Source organism: Pteropus medius, unplaced genomic scaffold (assembly GCF_902729225.1).
Source record: "Pteropus medius unplaced genomic scaffold, Ma_sr-lr_union100, whole genome shotgun sequence".
NCBI classification, from domain to species: Eukaryota; Metazoa; Chordata; class Mammalia; order Chiroptera; family Pteropodidae; genus Pteropus; species Pteropus medius.
The window spans coordinates 32,464,438-32,488,671 of record NW_024351730.1 but is presented as its reverse complement, the minus strand read 5'-3'; the positions used below and the strand labels follow the sequence as shown (position 1 = coordinate 32,488,671).

General features: G+C 37.3%; 1 protein-coding gene across 1 annotated transcript; it reads left to right on the top strand.

The window, feature by feature from the left end:
* Positions 1-687: 687 nt before the first annotated feature.
* Positions 688-23,516, top strand: SLC10A6 (solute carrier family 10 member 6). Its single transcript, XM_039845829.1, has 6 exons — positions 688-1,064; positions 13,331-13,449; positions 15,742-15,830; positions 18,309-18,484; positions 21,114-21,271; positions 22,459-23,516. Exons 1-6 carry the CDS (start codon positions 688-690, stop codon positions 22,668-22,670), a joined length of 1,131 nt encoding a protein of 376 aa, XP_039701763.1. The 3' UTR covers positions 22,671-23,516.
* Positions 23,517-24,234: the final 718 nt, after the last annotated feature.

Below are 24,234 nucleotides of genomic sequence, written 5' to 3'. Positions count from 1 at the left end.
GAAATGTTTCATGAGACCAAGTCAGGTGCTTAATATCATATTATTCTTACAGGTGTTTAATTATTAACTTTAGACACAAATTCTAATAGAAATAGAAAGAAGAAAAACTGAGACTAATTCTGAAGCTTTCTCAAAATGATCCTTAGTCCCTCCTGACATTTCCTTATCTGGCAGCCTTTTGCTTTAAAATTTTCAACGGAAATGCTTTGCTGTGACGTGGAGCTTTGGCTTAGCTGCCTTTGTTTTTTCCAGAATCAGCCTTTATCTCTACAAAACATTGCATCTCAGCTCTTTGAAATCCTCATTGAATTTGGAGAAATTATATCTTGGCATCCAACCTATTTTCCTGGAACACAATGTGATGCTGACGACATAGCCCAGTCACTCCACTTGACAATAAGTTTGCTTGTCTCATTTCACTTGAATATTCAGTGGTGAGTAAGAACAGAAGTGGAAAGCCTTACTTACCACAGTTTATTATATGTTTCATGCCCATGATAATTGCTTTTATAATGGCACTCGTAAATGAATTGATCAGATTAGGATGAATCACCTGGCTGGCCAATAGCTATTGGAATGATTCTCCACGCCTGACTTTGTTGCATTATTACAAAACGTGGCAGGATAGGCTTGCCCAGCCATTGGGGCAGATGTTCATTTGTAATGCTGCCATAAGGAAATAAGGAGATGAGAGCAAATTGTTCCAGCAGCTCAGCCTGCCCTGCCAACAATTCGGAGGAGGAGCTGCCAGTGGGGCTGCAGGTACCTGGGACTCTGGAACTTGTTTTCACAGTGGTGTCAGCCGTGATGATGGGCCTGCTCATGTTCTCGTTGGGGTGCTCTGTGGAGATCCGGAAGCTGTGGTCGCACATCAGGAGACCCTGGGGCATTGCTGTGGGACTGCTCTGCCAGTTTGGGCTCATGCCTCTAATTGCCTATTTCCTGGTCATCAGCTTCTCTCTGAAGCCCATCCAAGCTATTGGTGTGCTCATCATGGGGTGCTGCCCAGGGGGAACCATCTCTAACATCTTCACCTTCTGGGTTGATGGAGATATGGATCTCAGGTAAGTTACACTGGGGGGAGCTTGGTGGTGGTGGTGGGGGGGTAGGTAACTGATACTTTTTGTGTTGAAAACTCTGCTAATCTTTAGGTAGAGATCCAAGTGGGAAAGTTTTTACAGAGAATTGTTCGGTCCTGGAAGGACTTTCCTTTCTGAGCTTAAAATGGACTCTGTGGTGATTGTCCTTTGTATGAGTGGCAACTACTTTTCTGAGTAGTGGGGTTTGGTTCATATGCAATAGTGAAGGTAGGTCTCCTCATCCAATGGCGCTTCCTAGGCTTGAACTCAAGTTCTCACCCACACTGGCTGCTTTAACAATAGTCCTGGCTTCACAGTTTCCCAGAACAAAGGCTGAGAATCCTAGGAAGCTAATGACAGTGGTTTGAAAGCTGTGGTGGTGGTGGTGGTGGTGGTGTCATAACCAGAATGAGGACCTTGTAGCTCTGATCAGGGGTATGTGATTGACATATCCTGTTTTAAATGCCAGAGGTGGCCAATTGAGTTGACTTGGGCAGCAACATAAAGACTTATGACTAAAAATGTTCTTTCTTGTTGCTTTTCAGATACTTAACATTCATCAGTAGAATCTCATTCTTTTCATTCAAGCCAGTGACCTTATTCCCGATTATGGCTGTAAACAAATGCCCCTGGAACGCATTAGGCTTTATCACTCAGTTATGCTTTAATGAGGATAAATTAATCATATTTTTTTAGGGTACATGTTTAGGTGAACCAAAAAGAGCATATGAGGAAAGAATAGAGGAGTCACAACTGGAAAAATGAAAGCTAAAAACAGTGATTTTTTTTTAGATTCTTTGCTTACTTATGAACACACTGTTTCACCTCCTGCCTGGGGAAAGAACTACTTATAAATTTAAATTTTTGTTTGATGTGTATGCCATTTAGTTGAGATTTATTATTTGATGAATGAATGAATCAGAGGTGCTGACTGTGCTGGCAGTTGATGTTAGTGAGTCAGCTGCGGGTATGGGTTTCTAGTTTCCTGCATGTGTAACACATGGAACATATTTCACCTATAAATTTTAATGGATGCAGACCAATAATTAATTTTCATATGGCAATGTTTTTCGTTACCCACTTATCAAAGATTTTAAAAGAATCACTTGATGCATAGCTAATTCAAGTTCGATACAATTGATCATTAACATAATAATTGGGAACTGATAAATATTCTTTACATGAAGTCCATGTGTTAGCCATAAATTCTGCGACCTGAAAGTTTTTGGAAAGAAAAAGGAAACATTTATTGAGTGCTCTGGTAGGCCTGAGGTAGATGCTTTCATATATTCTCTTTCTCTTCTTTCTTGGCTCTCATAATAACCTTGACCTTTTATTATTCTGAATTTTACAGCTGAGAGAATTGTGACTTAGATGGGTTAAATAGGTTGCCAAATGCTTCAAGTGAGCATGGCAGAACTCAGATTGAATTCACATCTGTTCCTCATCAGGCTGTAGTTTAGGCACTTTCTTCCATGCCATTTACTAACAATAGATCTTCTGAGTAGGAGCGTAAATCTTTAAACAGTGTTCTCAACCACTTGTGTTCTGGGAAAGAGAACATTTATTACCTTCATCTCTTATTAGCCAACATTGTAATAAAAACACCAATGAATAGGAAGTCTATAAAAGATAAAGCTCATTTTACCTCCCTTAATTAGCTTTTAACTTTGGTCAATTTATTTAACCTATAAGCCTTACCTCCTCACTTGTAAAATGGTGTTAAAATTACTTATTCATCACAAGATTATATTTTGTGGAAGATACAAGGTACATAGTGGGTATACAACAAATATTAGCTACTGTTCCCTTTGACTTTGAGTCGCACAAACAAAACAATCAAAAACAAAAAAAACAAGTAAAAAATAATCAGTAAGAAATGACATTTTAAAATGGGGACTAAACATTAGATTTTCTAAAGCTTATAGACACAAGGGTAATAAAAACTCAGTTCTCAGTAAAAAATTGCAAAAAGGAGAAAATTCAGTATTATTGAGTGAAATGACATCCAAGCTCATTATGTTTCTTCCCCCTTGCTTACCAACAAAGAACTTTTCGGCAAAACTCAGTAGATTGTCATTGATAGGAATTCTGTTTTTCATGCTGGATAAAATTCAAGAGCATTTAGGACACCATCTTCATTTTACAAACAAGAAAACTGAGATTTAGCTCTCTGCGGATGACCCCAAACATGTTTTTCATGCTTTAACTCTGTGTTCATTCAGTCTACTTGCAGTTCTCTATTTGTTTACCCCAAACAGGCCATTTCAGAATCAACATGTTTGAATCAGTTTCTGCATCCTGAGCATCTGATGATGACACCAATTATCCTTCCAGTTACCTGGGCTCATCATTTTAGCATTCCTCCTTGACTCCCTTTAGTCTTCACTTTGTTCACTCAGTCTGCTGTCCAATAACCTACTCTCTTGCATGTCACCCATGGCTATTGCTTCCTGCCTGTCTCCATTGCCATTTCCTCAGGTTAGCCTCTCACAATTTCTTTCTTGGCCTGTTGCAGTATATTTACAATGTTTTCTCCACCTTCAGTCTCCCCATCATGGTTTTGTAGTAAGTGGAAAAGGCAGGTTCTGGGGTCAGATGGCCTATATTTAAATACTGACTTGGGACCTCTTTTCTGTAACTGGAAATCATAGTACTGCCGTTAAGATATTGTGAGGAGAAAATGAACATATTCTACATATAAAGGCTTCTCGACATCTGCTAAACTAAGCCAGGGTAGTTTAGAAACTGGATGCAAACTAAGCCAGATCTAATTTACTTCTCCAGGTTTATTTCCCATTAACCCCATAAGCACAACTGGTCTACAGTTAAAATGGGATACTCACTGTTCTCTAAACGCACTCCACACTTTTTCAACTTTTTTTGCCCATGTTTTTCCCACAGCCTAGAATGCTGACAGGGTTGATTCTATCCCCTCAAGTCATAATGTTATCTGTCATTATAACTGTTCTGGAAAGCAATTAGCCCACATGTATAGAGAACCCAAAAAATTATCCTGCCCATGGATGGAGCTCAGCTGATCTTGGATGGGCGCTCTCACATGTTTGGGGACTGGCTAAATGTAAACTGATCTTAGATGCCTCATATTGGACAACTGGGCTCTACTCCACGTGGTTTTTCGTTCTCTAGCAGGCAGCCTAGACCTACTTATATGATAGTGGCAGGGTTCTGAAAAAGAGGAAGCATACAAGCATCTTGAGGCCCTATGCTTGGAATCAGTTTATTATCACTTTCATTGCATTTCATTGGCCAATGCAAATTTCAAGGCCAACAGAGATTCAAGGAATGGAGAAGTAGATTCTGCCTCTTGATGGGATAAGCTGCAAAGTCATATTGCAGAGGGCATGGATAAGTGAGGGGTAAATATTTGGGACATTTTTGCAGTCTACTATACTAAGAATGGACAGAATTCTTGCCATGAGGGTAGGACATGAAAACTAAGATCTGGTGGTACAGTGTAGTAGTTCGATATACCAGTCTACAGCCAGTAAGCAGATCTGTTATTTACTAACTAGGTCATCTTGGCAGCTCATGTAACTTCTCTATGCCTCAGTTTCTTCTCTTCTAAAATAGAGAGAAACAGTCTATACCTGAATAAGCCCGATCCCGTCTGATCTCGGAAGCTAAGCAGGGTCGGTTCTGGTTAGTACTTGGATGGGAGACCGCCTTGGAAGACCAGGTGCTGTAGGTGTAAAAAAATAAAAAAAAATAAGGGATTATAAACTGACAAGGTCTTTGTAATCTGTGAGATCAACCAAGAGTTGCCTCACCTAAAAAAAAAAGGGAGGGGGGAGAAACATAACCTGCCTCATGGGTTATTGTGAGGATTGAATGAGTTATTATATATACAATACTTAGAATCTCATCTGGGACAAAATTCTATATGAGATGATGGTGATGATGATGATGAAGATAATGATTGTTATTGGGACAAAAAAGGGGTCTGTCTACCTGCGTGCATCTAAGCCAAAGAAGAGATATGTACAGGTTTTGCAGCCAAGAAAGTAAGGTTTATTAGAGAGTTGCAAGTTCCAAAGACACAGGCAAGCTATTGCTCAAAGGCCTGGCTCCCCAGGTGTCTTAGGAGTACAGATTGTATAGGGAAAAATCAATAGTCATGGAAACTAAGGGAGTTGGGATCATGACAGCTACTGATTGGATGATTGGAAGGGGATGAGGTAATTGATCGTTGTGTCTGATTCTGGAATCAGCCATGGTGCCATCCGTTTGTTCCCGTGGCCAGTAGGGTTGTTGTTTTGCCTCGATGGGCCTGGAGCTGGAACACATCTAAAGCCAAGATGTTGTCCTTAGTCTAAAGTCCAACAGAAACCTATTATCCTCGTGATTATAGATCTGAGGCTTGGTTAATCTTATGTCCTAAGGCTTAATGATTGAAGGAGCCGGCATACAGAGCATAAGGGCAGAAAAAAAGCAAGTGAGTCACAATGCCATTATCTGAGCAAAACCAGCTTGAATCAGAGAAAAAAAATTATGTGAAAGAAATGAAGTTTCTTCAATGTGAGATTACATTATTATTATTGTTATTATTATTATTAATTATTATTATTATATGGGTCAGACAGAAGAGCACTGAGTCAGGGGTCTCTGTTTTAGTCTCTGCTCAAGGAACCGTGTGCTTTTGAGCAATTTACCTCTCTGGACCTCAGTTTCCTCATTTGTAAAATCAGTAGATTAGACTGAGGTCCTTTTTTATGTTTTGTATTATGGTAAAATATACATAACATAAAATTTACTATTTTAATCATTTTAAGTATATAGTTTGGTGGCATTAAGTACATTCACATTGTTGTATAATCATCATGACCATCCATCTATAGAACTTATTCATTCTTCCAAACTGAAACTCTGCGTCCATTAAACAATAACTCCCCCTTCCTTCCAGGCCCTGGCAGCCACCATTCTTCTTTCTGTCTTTATGAATTTGACTACTCTTTGTATCTCATATAAGTGAAATCATAGAATATTTGTCCTTTCGCGTTTGGCTTATTTCACTTAGCATAATGCCTTCAAAGTACATGCATGTTGTAGCATGTATCAGAATTTCCTTTTTTTTTTTAAAAAAAAGGCTAAATAATAATCCATTATGTGTTTATATCACATTTTGTTTATTCATTCACTTGGCTTTTTCCACCTTTTGGCTGTTTTGAATAATGCTGCTATGAACATGGATGTGCAAATATCTGTTAGAGTCCCTGCCTTCAGTTCTTTTGGGTATCTGAGGTCCTTTTAGGTTTTAAGTATCTTATGACAATAGGAAAAGAAAATCAAATTATAAAGTCTAAGTGTCCCCCTCTCTTCACCCCAGTTTTAATTGTTTCTCCTGAAACTTTTTGACAGAGATGCCTCCCCTCTCTGTCTCCACAGAGTCAAATATGTAATTCTTTCCTGTCATCTATTGGAGAGTGTTGCAATAGTTGGGTTACTAATCTGCCTCATCCACTAGGTCTGTAAATTCCTTGAGGGCTTGTTCATCTTCGCACGCTCTGTGCCAGCCTGGTGGTTGTAGGTGCTTGGTAAATGTTGAGTGAATGACTGAAGGAAAGTTTCTGACTGCATGTGTGTGTTATGAAAACTACTCCTGAAATACAGTCAGTTTACTGGTGCAACTCAGGACAGCTCCCGTGTCTTTAGTTTGACAACTTTTGATATACAAGATTCATTCTTCCTGAGAATGTATTTGTGTCCTCAGCTTCAGAGAAGGGCTTCTGGTGGTGGTGTTCAGTGGCCAGTTTTGACCTTTAAAGAAGCTCCTGGTCCTTCTGCAGAGACCCTGGAAATAGGACTTCAGATTCTTCAGGTCTGTCCAACACAGACTAGTAGAGAACTGAAGAACATCTTAAGAGGCAGAGTAAATATTTTTAGTGGTCTAAGCTTTTGTAGCTTACATTTATTGCTATATGTAAGAGAACATTTAAGAATCGTCCTTGTTGCTAGTATGTAACTCTTGAAAAATTTTTTCATTGGTAGGTGCAGGACAATTTCCTTAGAAACTGGAGCTCAGAACATTCAGATGTGCATCACCATGCTACTTTTTTTTTTTTTTTAAATCTCCCACAATCTATGACATATTTATCATTATGGGTCAATTTAATTTTTCTTTTAAACAATATTCTCAGAAGTAAACGAAGATACCATATGTGGTTGTAAAACCAGAGCTATAGGAAAACCAGAAAAACTCACCATTGCATTTATTTAGTTTTGTCAGTTCACTGTCTTTAGACCTTGAACTATAGGCAAGTCTCATTATAGTCTATATTATTATAAACTTAACTTTCATAATGAAGATATTCCTATGTCTGGAGAATGATTTAAAGCACTGATTCCGCGGTTTTGGTTTGCAGAATTTTATGAATAATCTCTGCAAAACCAGTGCCTTCTCTATCATTCTCATGTATGACTTCATGTCAGTTTCTGTAACTCTTTGTAGTTTAATTTCTTGTGTATATAATGGAAATAGTACCATAGGTTATTGCATAGATGAAAAGAGAAAAGGTATCTAAAAGCATGAGGTATAATACTTAGCAGGTAGTGATCAATAAATGCTAGTTATCATTATTGAGATGCAGCAGAAAGGAGTAACATTTATATTTGGGAATGGAAAACCTGGTCTTGAACTCTTTTCTAGGGCCTAGTCTGTTGATCTGATCTTATAGCATCCTCCATTTCCATCTGGCTACCCAGATAATTTTTAATTTGTTTTCAGTGGGGGAAGTAAGTCTGTACTTTCATAGTTTGGCATGTCATAGTTTCTGATTTTATTAGTTTAAAACTAAAATAACATCTGAATAATTTAAACCCTAATTGCAAAATGGTATACTTATGGACACTACATTTTCACATAATGCATATATGTGTAATTTCCATGTTTTAAGGGAGGTTCAGGATTTACCTGTTTGTCTAGACTTGCTGAATCTGTCTCATTATTTTCTGTAATAGCTCGGGGATGGTGATGCCATTCTTAGTGCAAGTGGAATCTTGTTATATCTGTCAGATTTTGCCAGCAATTTTCCTATATGTGAATAGCTGAGAGACCTAGTTAGCTGTATCCTCTGTTTATGCTACGTTGGAATTTCATGGCAGTAAAACAAAAAACTCCATTTCCATCTGGCTACCCAGATAATTTTTAATTTGTTTTCAGTGGGGGAAGTAAGTCTGTACTTTCATAGTTTGGCATGTCATAGTTTCTGATTTTATTAGTTTATTAGTGACTTTCCATTGCACTCATACATGCTCACTGTGTGCTTTTCCAGCTTTGTCATCCTATAGAACAGTTAGCAGAGAACCAGAATTATCTCTCACCATCCTTGACCATTCCTGTGAGCATCAGTTGTCTAAAGGATGGAGGCAGTAACCTATATAATCAATGATATAGAATCAGCATGATGTAAATCTCACATTTTCCTTTCCATAGTCATGAATCTTACCTTTCTGCTGTTTGAGCTAAAGCCATGCAGGGGGAAAATTCTGTGTTAGTTCTCCAGAAGTTCAAGAGTAAAGCGAAGTAATAAACAGTTTTTTTCAGGACTTGGTCACATGAAGTGCCAAGGAATGTAGTACTACAACAGGCTAAGAATTTAGAAAAGCTTCCCAGACACACTCTCTTCATGGATACAGAGGTTCGAGAGCTGTGGCAAATGCTTTTCTTCCTTTATCTGCTCTCTAGCTAGGAGTCTTCATTCAAAGTAAGCATTCTCAATAGGATAGAATAATTTTAAGTTTCATTTGGAATAAAATATATGCAAGAACTGCTAAGAAAAGTTTGAAAAGAAAAACTTATGTAGAAGCGTCTGCTCTATTATACACTAAAACACACTATCAAAACACTAATTAAAACAGTTTGGTGTTTGCAAAGGAAAAAACATTTTGCTTACACTTGCACATTTAATGTGTAGCGAAGCTGGCACTTCACATTAGTGGGTCAATATAGAAAACAATAGATTATTTTCATACCTTATACCATATAAAATGTGTATTTTAGATGAGTTAAAACTATAAATATAAAATAACCTATAAAAAAGTAAAAAGTGGGGATAATATTTGAATAACCTCAGTGTAGGGGGAAATCTTTAACAAGACAAGAAACTCAGAAGCCATAAAAAAATGGACAGATTTGACTATCTCAGTGTTAATTACTTATTATGAAAAAAGTAATAAACATAATCAAAAATATACAATAAGCTTGGCAAAGATATTTGCATTACATGTGATATGTACCCTAATTTTAAAAGAGCTCCTAAAAGTTGAGAAAAAAAATCAGACAAGCAAAAGATGTTTAGAGAGGACATCCAAGAAGCTAGCAAACATGAAAGAGGCCAGCAAAAATGAAAGAAAGCATTTTTCAATGTTCTCATGAGAATTAAAAGCGATCAGTCACATCCAGTGTAGAAAAGATTGTGAAATGCAACTAACTTTTTGGAAAATAATCTGGTACTATCTGTTAAAATAAAAAACAGACTTTTGACATAGCAATTCCACTTTCTGGAATCTATTTTACAGAAATGAAAGTGAAGTATGTGTAAGGATGTTTATTATAGCATTGTTTATAATGGAAGAATACTCAAAGCAATTTACTTATCATTAATGAATTGACTGAAGAATTATGGCATATTTACATTATGGTGTACTGTGCAATTTTTTAAAATAATGAATTTAAGCCACATGTGTTGTCTTTAAAGGATGTCTGTAATATAAGTGGAGGGAAAAAAAGCAACCAAGTTGAAGAGTAATGTGTATTATGTGATTGCTTCAAAAAGAAAAACAAAAGAATAAACCTCTATTCATCAAATAAGCATGTATGAAACAGGACAGCTTAATAGAAAAATAAAAGAGAAAAGCATGTATGAGAAATACCTATGAATTACCTCAGTCTAGATTTCTGAAAAGGACACCAATCAGTTAAATATTTGCTCCTTAAAATGTTACTCACATTTGTACTTGGAAGAGCCTGATTTTAGTTATGTTTTAATAGAAAGTTCTGTTCCTCTAGATGGCTATAATGGGTGTCTGCCATTTGAATTCAGTGTAAAGGGGTCATTTCAGTAAGATTTTTCAAGGGTCACCTGCAGTCACATGACATATGAGAAAGGCAGAGAGAACATTTTCTTAGCACCAGTGTATTGACATATTGGCTCATCCTTTGATTCATAAATTTATTCAATAAGTATTTAATGAGCCCCTCCTGTGTGCTGTAGCATGAAGCTATGCCAAATTCCTAGGGATGGGGTGGTAAATAAGCCCCTGTCCTCTAGCAGCTCACAGTCTGGCACACGTTGGCAGGTATGCAGCTCTCATGTAGGGTACAGTGTGTGTGCAGTACGTTAGGTAATGCCAATAAAAGTGTGTCCAGAGGGCAATGGCAGCAATCGCCCAGGAATAAACACTTGAAGTACAAAGAGGTGGTACACAGCAGTGCTGAGGAAGGAAAAGCCCATAGCCCACCAGGGTTGGACAGGAAAAGCTTTAAATGCCCCCATGCCAGTGTATGGACACTATTAATTGTAGGGCAAAGCCTAAGGTAAAATATGATAGAGAAACCTCATTTAACCAGATTGATAGCAATACTGCACAGTCCCTTACAAAGATGGAAGAGACATTCATTTATTTTTTTATTGTAGAAAATTTCAAATATATATAAAAGTAGATAGACTGGTATAGCGAACACTTCCCCTGGCTTTCTACATGTCACCAAGCTTTTACAGTTACCAGCATGTGATTCATCTCATTTCATCTCTACTCTCTCCTTGCCCAATGAATTATTTTGAGGCCAACTCCAGGTATTATTTTATCTTTAAATATTTCAGTATTTGTGATAGATTGTGAAGTTTGGCCAAAAGTCCTTCCATTCTCCAAATCACCTTCCTTTGCAATGTGATAAGGTGGGTTTTCCTCCCATCCAGAGTCGGGGGACATTTTTCCCTATCTCTTGAGTCTGGGCTGGTCGGGTGACTTGCTTTGACCAATAGAATGTGGCACAAGCAATGCTGTGTGACTTTCAAATAGAAACTTCAAGAAGTCTTGCAGTTTCTGCTTCTACTCTCTGGAATGCTGTTGCCCAGAGACTTCCAGGTAACAAGATATGTTGAATATAAATCAATAACTTTGGGCACACGGCTTTTCATAGTTTTGAAGGTGTATCTTTAGGATAGATTCCCAGACATGGGATTGCTGGGTCAGACAGTAATGTGTATGTAATTTTGCTAGATATTGCCGAACTCTATCCACGAGTATGCCATTTCATATTTTTACTAGCAATGACTGAGAGTGCAAAAGGAATGTTTTTAATATCATTGAAGTACAATGGTTGCTGCTTTGCCAGAAGTACATTCTTCTGATAGAAAATGTTAAAGTCATCATAGATAGTTTTATAGGCAGGGTAATTAGATGGAAAGGTTGATGATATGTATTACAAGGAAAAACAATGGGTGACCTGCAGGCCTGATAAAGTGCTGGAGGACTCTTGTTTTCTCTGCAGCAGACCTCAGCCCTATGCAGGGTCTCCTTCCTCTGCTTGGTGGGCTGGGGGAGGTCTGCCTCTCAGCCTCTCAGCGATTTGTGTCACGAGCACAGGTTGGTCACATACTATGTGCAAGGCAGTCTGGTGTGAGAACTTAAACAATGAATATTAAAAATTTCCCAGATTTTCTGGGCCTAGCGTTGAAGTAAATGAAGTCTTGCTTTACCCCTGGGTTATGACGTGTGATGTGCTGTTTGCCTTACCTCCTTAGGTCGAGCAGCATTCATAGTGTCCATGAACAGTCTGTATGCGCTCGAACAGATTGCATAATTTTTTCCAACAATTTAAAGATAAAATATTTATTTGGCCTGGAGGTTATCACTTTTCCATTTACCTTATCTCTCCTAATTTTACTGATTTATTCTTTCACTGGTTCTATCACCCAGATAGGGAGGAACGATAGCCTAAGCTCGCGAGTTGGAGGTAGTGGAGGTGGGAGATAGAAACGGTAGGTTGGGGGGGCACAAAAAACTAGGGGAAGGTTGGATGGCACTAAATCAACTTCTTTGGTTCTCATCCTCTTTGATCTTTTGTCGGCATTTCGCCTGCATTCAGGAGCTCTCTTTTCTTAGCTTTCATGGACTGTACCCTCCTGTTTGTCCACCCAGTCTCTGTCTGAGCGTTCTCTGCATGCACCGGGGCTCTTCCAAGGCCCGGCTCTGCTGTCCTTGGTTTCGCATGCTTTTTTCCTTGCACCGGAATCACGTATTTTAATGTGTAACCAAGTGCTTTTCTCCAATTAAAAAATGTAAAGGCTTAAAAAATAAGACCTTACATATTTGGAAAAAAATAAAAATACATTACAAATTTATGAAGCAATAACTTATTTCATACAATGCAATAAAAGTACAATAATTAAGATACTATTCAGTCATAAAAAGAACTGAACTACTGATATGTGCTGAAACATTATGCCAAGTGAAAGAAGCTAGACACACAAAGAAAGCCATTATTTTATAATTATTTTCATAGGAAATGTCCAGAATAGACCTTCCTATAAAGACAGAAAGTAGATTGCTTATTGGTTGCCAGGGCCTGGGGAAGGAAGGGACTGATGAGTGACTGCTAATGAGGTTGGGATTTCTTTTTGGGATAAGGAAAATATTCTGGAAATAGTGGTATTGGACAATCTTGTGATTATACTAAAAACACTTTATTTCATTTTATTATTATTTTTTAATTTTTTAAATTCATTAGTTTATTTTCGGTAATACTAAATTTAATTGTTCAAGAATTTAAAAATGTATAAAAAGATATTTAGTGAAGGGTTTCTCTGCCAGCCCTGTCTCCCGTCTGCCTAGTTTCCTTTATTCTTCCCATTAAGTAATCATTCCTGTTAATTTCTTACATATCCTTACTAACAAAAAACACTTTAAAATGATGAATCGTGTGGCCTATCAGTTATATCTCACTAGAGAAAAACAGAGGGAAAAAAATCTTTATAGTACCTAGCAAAATGTTTAGGGCCAGTAAATCCTTAAGTAAATATGAGTTAATTGATGGATGTCAAGAACTGGAAATCTTTTTCCAGACCACAAACCTAGCTACATTCGTTGAATAAAAACACAGGAGTGAACTTTAAGTGACTTACCCCATGTAATCTCTAAGAAGTTGTGTCCCAGGAGCTGCTTTTAGTTAAGGACTAGCTTCTCTATTTAAACTCCCTCTTATGCATTATTTTAATTTTACTTTTCAGCATCAGTATGACAACCTGTTCCACAGTGGCTGCCCTGGGAATGATGCCACTCTGCCTTTATATCTACACCTTGTCCTGGAATCTTGAGCAGAATCTCACCCTTCCATATCAGAATATAGGTTTGTATGTTTATGAAATGGAATAATAATAGTAATGGTAATGGTAAGAATAATAGCTATTGTTTGCTTTCTGTCTCTTTTATGCAGGTTTTTTATGTATCTTATTTAATTCTCTAAATAACCTTGTAGTATAAATGCTATTACTAGTTCCATTTCTTAGATTTTCACGATTAGAGAGGCTATGTAACTTGACCAGCTCATAAGGGTGGAACTAGAATTCTGACTCAGGAATCTGACTGCAGAGTCCAAGCTCTTAACCCTTATAAGAGTTCACTTTTGAAAATAAAGCCAGAAAACTTACTTACTAAAAAAACTTTATAGCTCTTTGCCACATCTACTGTGAGGATGAAGACCCTTCTCAGCAATCAGACTGTCGACATTCCAGAAAATGTGGACATCACTCTGCAGGGATGCAGTTATTGTGAAGGGCCCCAGAGGCACCCCGCAGAAGTCACATCAGTATAGAATTCAGTCTCTTTGGAAAGAAAAAGAAGAGGATTCAGGTTGACAAATGGTGGGAAAATAGGAACAGCTACTGTTCACACTATCTGTAGTCATGCAGCAAACATGATCACGGTGTTACACAGCTTCTGTTACAAGATGAGGTCTGTGTATGCTTACTTCCCCATCAGCGTCGTTATCTGTAGTTGTAGAGGGTGACCCCATACATAGGAGAGTGGCTCTCTTGTTGAAATCCAAAATTTATTGGGTGAAAAATATATCCTCAGGGTTCAGATGAGGTCAGGTGTTGCCTGTTCAGTATCTCAGGCCACATGTAATTTAATTCTTGAAGGAAATGACATTGAACTTGTATCAAATTCAGCTATTTTGATTTAACAAGCCACAACAATTAATTAAAAACAAAGATATCAGAAAATTTTTGGAAAGTATCTATGTTTTTGAAAAAGGAACGGTTCAGGCTGATGAATAAGGTCAATATTGTCCAGCTACGGAAACACTAAAATGTTAGATGATCCCTCAGACTTATTAAAAGTTGTGTATGGGCTTGGAAAAAATACTATATAATTCACTATAAAGCAAATGGACTTGTTATGACCAGAAGAGTAACTGAATTACAGTGGCTCTAATGAGAACTTAGTTTCCACAGTTCCAACTTCTCTATTGCCTGTGAACCTTGACTTCTTTGCTGATCAACATAAATGATTTCTATGGATTATTAAAGTGTATCCACATGCCACAACTCTACCATATCTTTCATTATCTCCTTTTCTGAATATTATTTCTCATTAAAGTGCCCTTTTTCTAGAGATCTCTGTGGACTTACTAGGCTTAGAAGAAAAGCTTGGTGGGGTGATCTGCCTGTTCTAGTTTGGTCACAGTCCTTGGAGAACTGGTAGAAACTGATTCTTAAATTCTAAAGTGTCAATCTGGAGTTTCAAGTAAGCAGTTGGAGGACGGTTTACAACCATAGTTCTTGTAGTTCAAAATCATGACTAGAGCGATCTCCTGATAACAGCTGGAGACTATTGAATTTGTAAAATATGAGTGAAGTCTTAATTTAGAAACCACGATTTTATGTGCAACCTTTTCTGATCAGTAAGTTACTTAATATATTCTATTTTGATAGTATATTCTAAAAGGTACTTGTAAACAATTAAAACCCAAAATATCATGAGCAAGTCATATAGCTTTGGAGCCAGTATTGCAGGCATTTGGCCAGGCTTGGAAAGTGGCACTGGAAAATGTCAATGTATGGATCCTGTTTGCAGGTAGATTTCTGCTCTATTCAGTCTGCTTTCAATGTCTTTGTTCACTCATGTTAATTAAAAGGCATTTTTTTTTCCTACCTGCCTTTGGGTTACCTAGCTACACTTGCAGAATATGAGAAGTTGCTTTGGCATGTGTAATAAATGCCATTTTAATGTCTGAAACAGGTATTCTTACTTTGTGAAGTAAATGACCCATTGGCTTCAAATAGGGAATAATAGCTGTAGTTGGAGAGAGTGACCCCATACATAGAACCAAAGAATATCACAGACTGAAAAGGGTCTTCCTGTTTTCTAACCTTTACATTTCCAGTTGTGTCTAAAATTCCATGTGGTTGTCAGAGGGATTCTGAGAGAAATGATGGATCGGGTATGGTGGCATTTAGTAGTATCATTAACCCTTCAAAGGCTGTGTTCCAAAGATTTAAGAAAAATTTTTTGAGGTGCATGAAGAAACAAAACAACTTTAATTAAAGCTTTTATCTATTTGAAATAGAAATTGTTGAGGACTGGGCAGTTAGGGTGAGAGGGGATACCATGTCTGACAGATTTTTCTTCTCTTCAGGAATTTCCCTTTTGTGCCTGACCATTCCTGTGATGTTTGGTGTCTATGTGAATTATAGGTGCCCAAAACAATCCAAAATCATTCTCAAGGTAAGCAACTCCACAGGGCTGTTTGCACATTCTCAGATTCAGAGACTTGACAGACAGATGTAGGTCATGACTGGAATAAATGGGCCAGTCAAATCTAGGCCCACACCCAGCAGTTTTCCTTATGTGTACTGCATTTTTGGATCCAACCTCCATATTTCCTCTGCTCTCTAAGCCTTTTTCTGTCATTTCCATAGGCCCATAAACCAAGGCTTATGACACTCTGGAAAGTGTGGAGCTCTTGCTGTAGTGACAGAAAAGCTAAGGCCTGTGTGGTCAGAGAGAACTCAGGGCCCATCATTCCCAAGGCCTCACACAGGCGCTTTCAAGTGTGCTTGAAATGGAACTAGGAGTATGGCTGGCTTCGTGGAAAATAAGGATGAAGGGCTGTCTTTCCAAAGCATTCCTGGGGGAGCTTCTAAAGTTGTAGTTGGCATATTACATGAACAGCTGTCACAATGAAACTATCTAGAACACACTGAGGAGTCAGGCCATGAAATAATGGGAACTGCAACCTCCTACTTCCTCTTGACTTTACAGGCCTGTCTTTTGTCTGTCGGAGAAACATGCACATGTCCTTGTTAAATGGCTTTTAAAAATTTCTAGCCAGAGAAGGCATTCTCAACAATGGTGTCAATTTTATAGGATGCTTTTCAATTTTCCAATTATGTATTGTTTTAGAAGATATAAGATTGTATTATGTGCTTTAATATTTTAAAAATGTTTTAGTTATAATTTACATTTACAAAGAAATCAACATTTAGGGCCAATCGGAAGTTCAGCAAATACATCTTTGTTCATTTTAGTTTGGTGTTTATGGTTTGGTTCAGTTTAAGCTCTTGCGTTTGGCTCTACCTGAAAAACACGGCCACTCCATTTGCCTGTATAAATAGTTGCTGGTTTCCCAGTTTGGTACAAGACTGAACAACTCCCACTATTCCTCCAGTGAAATGAGAAACGTGAGAAGCGGGGTTGACAAGCAGACAAATCAGTTGGGCACAGAGACCCGGAGGAAGGCGTCCATGTTGTGCATTTGGATTGCATCTGAGTGACTTTGTTATTTCAGTAGGAGAAAATTTCCAGTATGGTTATAATTTTGTTTATAAAACAAGAGAACAAAGTATAATCATGGGAACCTCTTACTTTTCAAGTACTCTCTCTCTGATTACTTTCTTAAAAGGGCATCTAACAAAAAAATGATTTTGATGTTTCCAGATCCTGTATTAGTCTATCAGTGTCAATGGAGAAATCGATAAATCAGTTTTATTATCTGTAAAGAGCAGATTTAAAACCCCTTTCATTTGGCTGTTCCACAGGACTTGGGGCAGAAAATATTTAATAATATGCATAAACATTCTAGAGAATCTTATTGAAAAACTAGGATAATTTAATCATTATTTTAGTATTTTTTTTTTCCTAGTCCTTTTTTAAATTTTGATCTGATTCATTTTCTGAACAAATTGCTCTTGGTGAATTTTAAAATTTTAAATCCATTTTTTGGTAGAAAGATGTAGAGGGATTTTTTAATAATCAGAGGCCTTCTTTGTGTGTTCCAGCATCTTCCCGTGAGGCAGGGGCCCAGTCTGTCCCTGTATTTGGGCAGTAAAAATGATTCCCGGAACACTTCTGTGGTTCATAAGTTGTTTTTGTTTTGTGCTGGTTCCCCATGACTACCTTCTCCACACCCTGAATCATTTCAAATCAAAGTTGACACTTTGCTGTTGCATAGGTTGCTGTCTATGTGGTGTAAATGAGAGCTTGCCAAGATCCTGATTTTCCCCAAATATTCTGGGTGTTGCTTCTTTCCCCTCTGATCTAAAACTCAAACCACTGGAAATTCTTTTGTTGATTTTTTTAGTTCTATTAAACAACAAAAGAGAACAGTATTCATTTAGGAGAGGTTAGTGGTATCTGTCAGTACCTCTCACATTACATTAATATTAGCTCAGAGTGTCTAACGAAAAATGAACAAATTTCATTTGGAAGAGAGACAGGCAGGGATCAAAGCAGTAAGGAGCCATTGGTGGCTGAAGAGGTGGTGGGAAGAAACTGGCGGATGGTCAGGCAGGGCAGATCTCCGAAAAGAGGTTACCAGCAAGGTGTCTAAAAGGTATGTGTAGGGGTGTTGGATGCTTATTGTTGGATTTCACTTATTTCGTAAATTTGTCCTAGCCATAAAAATTTCTGCTACCCAATCATTCTGGCCAAATCCTCTACTTGAAGGGGAAAGGTACTGATCATAAAATAAGCAGACTTGGAATTATGTTGAGCTTTTACCAATTTCTCTAGCTTAGCCCAAGGAAGTCCCTTGACCACTTTGGACCTCAGATTTATTTTCTGTAAAATGAAATTGGATTTGGTAGTCTCTAAGTCATTTCTCTGTTCTAAAACTTCTAGGTTCCAAGCTTTTTAGAGTGGTGATGGACTTTGGATCAAAAGACCATGATGTTTATCTGTACTTATTTTGTTGGTTTGCTTTAGATTGGGGCCATTGTTGGTGGGGTCCTCCTTATGGGAGTTGCAGTTGCTGGTATGGTGCTGGCGAAAGAATCTTGGAATCCAGACATCACACTACTGACCATCAGTTTCATCTTTCCTTTGATTGGCCATGTCATGGGCTTTCTGCTGGCACTTCTTACCCACCAATCTTGGCAGAGGTACAGTTAAATTATCCATAAATTTTTTTTTTTTGAGAAGGATAAATTAAACACACTACCATTGGCAGGCTTTGCTGCTTGGCTGTGTCTGGAAACACAAAAAATTTTGACTTAACAAGGTGGATGGAATGGGACAGCTCATCGTAAAGATGGTGAAGAGATCATAGTAATTCTTTATGTAAATGAAAGTGACAGCCTAATTGATGAGAATTTGTAATCCATGAAATTAGGATTGGAGTATTAATAAAACTTATAAATTGGACACCTTTCTCTTCATATTCTAGTCATTAAGATAGGAAGGGTGAGATGGTTTCACTAGATATGGAGATCATTCTAGGACATGAGCAAGATTCAAAGGATTAAGCATTTATCTGTTGTGTGTGCCAAATTTTTGAAAAGTGCTAATTGTAAAGGGCAAGCAGAAAAAGGACAAACTTGAGAACTAAGATAGAAATTTATCTTAAATATTAGAAATATGTAATATTAAATGTAATAAGTTGAGTCATGTAATTTATAAATGCTGTGAAATATTAAAAATGATAATATTTCATGTTCTATGCCTGTAGATGAGGGGAATATTATCATACACTGTTGAGGGGAACATAAATTGGCATCAGCTCTCCAGAAGGCAATTTAGTCATATCAATGGCCTTATAAATATTTATAGCTATTAACTCAGTGATTTTACTTCTAGAACTCTGTCCTGAAGCTAGCACTATCAGATAAGTACATGAATATTGATGTGCAAGGATGTTAACTGCGGTGTTATTTATAAGTATAAACAAACAATTTAAATATCTAACAATAGGGAGATATTTAATTCATGATGTGATGGAAAATGATGTATCAGTTTTAATGCTTTTTTAATATACTTAAAAGATAAAAATGAGTGGAAAACGATATGCGTTTTGATTCTCGTATTGTAGAAGAAAGCAAAAGAATTTTATGCATTGAAAAATACTGGAAGAGATACACCATATGCTAATAGTGTTTGTTTTGAGTAGAGGGATTAAGAATAATTTTGATTGCTTAATATTTCCTTGGCATATTTTTTAGGTACTACTTTTAAAATCAGAAAATAATTATTGAAGAAAAGTAAGCTATGCAGTTGAATTCCAGAGGTGGAGTTTGGGAAATTTTTAATTGGATTCATGCTGTTTCCAGTTCACTTGGAGAACATTTAGGATTATACCAAGTACTGGGTGAGGCTCTGTCAGGTGTCTCTCATTTGCTTCTTACTACAAGCCTGAGAGGTAGATACTATCATATCTCATTTTTTTAGGTGAACAAATCCTTCAGAGAAGTTAAGTAACTTGACCAGGTTCATAGAGCCAGAATGTGGTAGAGTTAGGGTTTGTCTCCAAAGTCAGTAATTGGGAACATAGACTCTTGAGTGGTTGAAATATAATTGGATCTGGAGAGACAGTATTCCTATAGCCAATTGTAGTCAACAGTCTCATTTTTTTCATACACCTGATGGCTTGAGAAAGATCAGGACTGAGATACTGCATTCACCTCCTGAATGGTCTAGGTGTGAGGTCCAGTTTGTAGCTTAATCATGTCAAGCTATTTATTTACTTATTTTAATCATATCAAGTTATTGATAGGGGTCTGAAAGAAGTGAGGGTAGTTTGAAGAAGCATAGCAAGCAGTAGGGTAACTAGAAATAAAATAAAGGGCCACAGAACTTGTCCTGTATCAGTGACAATGTCTTCACTCCCACATCACACTCTTGTTACTTCCGCATTCCAGTCCAGCTTGCATAGAGATGCTGATCTATCTTCTGAAACACCTCTTTTCTCTCTTCACTTCCATCTATAAAAACCTGAAGACTCCCTTAAAAAACTGGAGACAGATGAGACGGCTTAGCCCAGCCCCCAAGGTCCTGCCTGTGTCCTCCTTTTCCTCCCTTCTGCTTTTTCTTTTTTCAAGTGAGTGCTTTTTTTTTTGTTTTTAAATAAAATAAAAGACCAATAAAATGTAGAAAAGTGAAAATAGAAAAAAACATTACTACACCCTTTCACCAAAGAAACCATTCTAAACATTTGGTTTTCATCGAAGTTTTTTGTGTTTACTTTCAAAAGTTGTTTAGTTTATAGCGTTTCAGATCTCTCACTCAACTTTCCATTCTCATTTCCTCCAATCTTTGCTCCATGCACCTTGGTTTACTGCACGTGCAATGCCTCCGAGTAGGCCAAGCTCATACCTGTCCCTGGAACTCTAATTTCAATCATTGTCCCATGTTAAATGCCCCTTTCCTTCTTTCCATCCTTTAATCCTGCTGTTCCTCTGTGAAGCCTTTTCTAACCATTGATGCCACTTTTCTGAATTTCTAGAGCATCTCCCTGACCTTCCATCATACTTTGTCTGGTGTTGTTACTGAACCTTTCCTGTGTATGTATCTTGACTTTCACCGAGATTCCTAGGTCAGCGTTCATAGGGCCCTATCCCCAAGTGCCTGTCAGGAGACCACCCGCAGGGTAGGCACTCAGCAAATCATTATTGAATAAGTAAATATTTTTAGTGGCCTAAGCTTTTGTAGCTTACATTTATTGCTATATGTAAGAGAACATTTAAGAATCGTCCTTGTTGCTAGTATGTAACTCTTGAAAAATTTTTTCATTGGTAGGTGCAGGACAATTTCCTTAGAAACTGGAGCTCAGAACATTCAGATGTGCATCACCATGCTACAGTTATCTTTCACTGCCAAGCAGTTGGTCCAGATACTCAGCTTCCCATTGTCCTATGGACTCTTCCAGATGTTGGATGGAGTTCTCATTGTTGTAGGTGAGTAGAGCACCCCCCACCATTGAGTAGAGTTGTTCGAAAATTGTTGACCCAGCTTACCAATGCCTTTTTCAGTCTGAGCATGCATGTGTTGCTCTTGTGATATATTTTTAGCCAGACAATTTTAGGGAAAATAAAGTGCATAAACAAGATTCTTTGCCACAATGGATGCTTCACAGGAAAATATTTTTAAAAATGATATAAAAGTGAGCTTATAATTATAAACAAGTATGCTTTACAAAATACAATGCGCTATCAGAAATTAAATTTCTGGACTTGATAAGTTTCCATGAGCAATCATTTATGTGAAAATGACATTTGTGATGTTTTATCAAGAGCCAGATGTAAAATTATTTCACAGTGCTTCTGTGACTAAGAATTGTGCTGAATGGCTGTGATATGTTTTTCAATTATGAAATATAATACATACACAAATATTGAAATTATACATATACATGCTTACCTATCCATATAGCCAAATATACATTATTTCAAAGTCAAGCATTATGTAAGTTTATAGAAAGTAAATTAAAAAAAATATACATGGATAGATATGTACACACACATATATTTTAATCTTGGGCCATTGTAAATTTTTGTTGTCAGGGAACAGGTTCTAAGGCTCAGTGATTACTGACTTACTGATTATATAACAATCAGTAAGTTATATCAGTTACTGATATAACAATATAAGGAATACTCGGAGTTTAATTTTTCCACATGATAAGAGAAATCCTAGCAGAATAAAACTCCTAGTCTTAGACTCAAGTTTTAATTTCTTTTCATGGTGAGACCATAAGGGAAGGAACATGTCTAGTTAATTCCCATCGATCTTCTAGCATCCAGGAGAGCGCTTGACTCATAGGAGGCATACTACAGGAGTTTCTGACTGAATAAATGAATGATTGGATGAATGAATGATTACATGAATGAATGGATGAGCCATCAGTGACCTGATGACTGTCTCAATCACAAATGGTTCATTCTGGACAGACATAGCCATTATGATTCACTGCGTTATTTTGTTTTGTAGTTTCCTCTCATTTTCCTTCCCCACCTTCCCTATGTGTTTATAGATGTATGACCCAAAGAAATCAAGCTCTCAAAGTATTGACATGTATACAAGATCACCAAATTATAGTCTTTGCTAAAGTGATTTTTTAAATACTGTATGTTTTAACACCTAGCGTATAAGATGTACAAGAGGATACTGAAGAATAAACACAGAAAGAAACCAGGTCGTGCAGAAGGCTGCCATAACAAGAAATCTGCCTCTCCCAAGGAGACCAGTGCTTTCTTGGAGGTGAATGAAGGAGTCGTCGTAACTCCTGGGCCGTCAGAGCCGAAGGACCGCCACACAGCTCTTGAGCTGATTGGCCATATCTCTTCCTGTGACTAGTAGGGGTTTGCTGGCCTGCCTGGTCACCAGCTTCCTCAGCGGCCAGTAAAGACAGTGCAGAGCTGATGCGTGGATCTCATTGGCAGGGCCTGTGGGTATATTTGAATATTTGTACTTTTGTGTGGATTATATATTGTCATAGGGTGCCTTTTTGAGAATGTATTCTGCCTATTTCAGGGAGTTCTTTTGGGGTTCACACAACATATTTACTAGCTGCTTTGTTCTTGTCTTCTTGTGCAGTGAAAGGTAATATTCATTCTTATGTAAATTCATCTTCACAGTGTGGATTTTAATCTCACTAGAGTTCGGATTCTGTTTAGAGGATATGTCATCTCATACTGCAGAGTAAGGACACAGTCTAGACCCATTTGACTTTGGGCAAGTCCCTTGGAGCATTGGGGAGGAAGCATACACTTCATAAGAATAGTGCCTTTTCTCAAATGATTGTTATTTTTTTAAGGGCATGAAAATCTCTTTGCATTATAGATATAATACAAACTTAGAGGAAATTTAATGAACACTTGAGGTTAGGAGGTGAATATCCCATATTTTTACTCCCTAGTAGTAGGCATATGTATATTGTTCTAACTTTTGTTAACACATTATATCATTTTAAAAACCTTGAGATTATTCCATGTATACTATTTTGTAAGTCACTTAATGATATATTATGGAGCATCTTTACATGTCAGTTTGTGTCGACCTACCTCTTTCTTTAGAACAGTGGCTTCGTGGAAGTCTTCTACTGCATGGAAGGACTAATTTATTTAACTATTCCTTTTTCATGGACATTTAGATAGCTTTCAACTTATTAGTATTACATTGCTGCTAAAACCTTCTGCAAGTATTTCTGTAGGATCATTTCCTATGGCTTGAGTTGCCAATTGCACATTAAAATGTTGGACAGATTGCTCTCTGGCAGTTTTATGTATAGCAGTGCCTGAGAGGTCTCGTTTCCACAGTTACACTACATAACGAATGAACAATTCCGATTTGTGAAAATTTCTCATGTAAAATTGCATTTTTAAAATTATAAGTGAAGTGTTTTCCCTGACTATTTGCCTATTCATGTCCTTTGCCCACTTTCCTATTTTCTTTTTTTATTGATAAATTTTAACATGTTATGGATAATGACCCTTTGTTCTGTTTTGTCAAATTTTATCTTCTCTTTTATCTTTTGCTGTACAGAAGTTTTATATTTTTTACATATTCAGCTGTGTTAGTCTTCTAAAAAATGTTTTTGACCTTGATATCTGTCGAATGTTAGAATATTTGTATTTTTATGTGGATTGGGAATTGTGAAAGGATTCCTTTTGAGAATATATTTGGCCCCTTTTCAGGGAGCATATGCAACATATTTACTGGCTGCTATGTGTACTGCCTAGCAGTAGGTAAAACCCAGCCTCCTCCTCTATTCTTACGTTAAAAGTTTCTCATATGTTATGTACATGTTTATTTCAATTTGAATTTATTTTTCTCTACAGTGTGTTAAGAATCTAATTTTTATGGTTAATTGTCCCAACAACACATATTGAAATAGTCATCTTTTCTCTACTGATTTGAA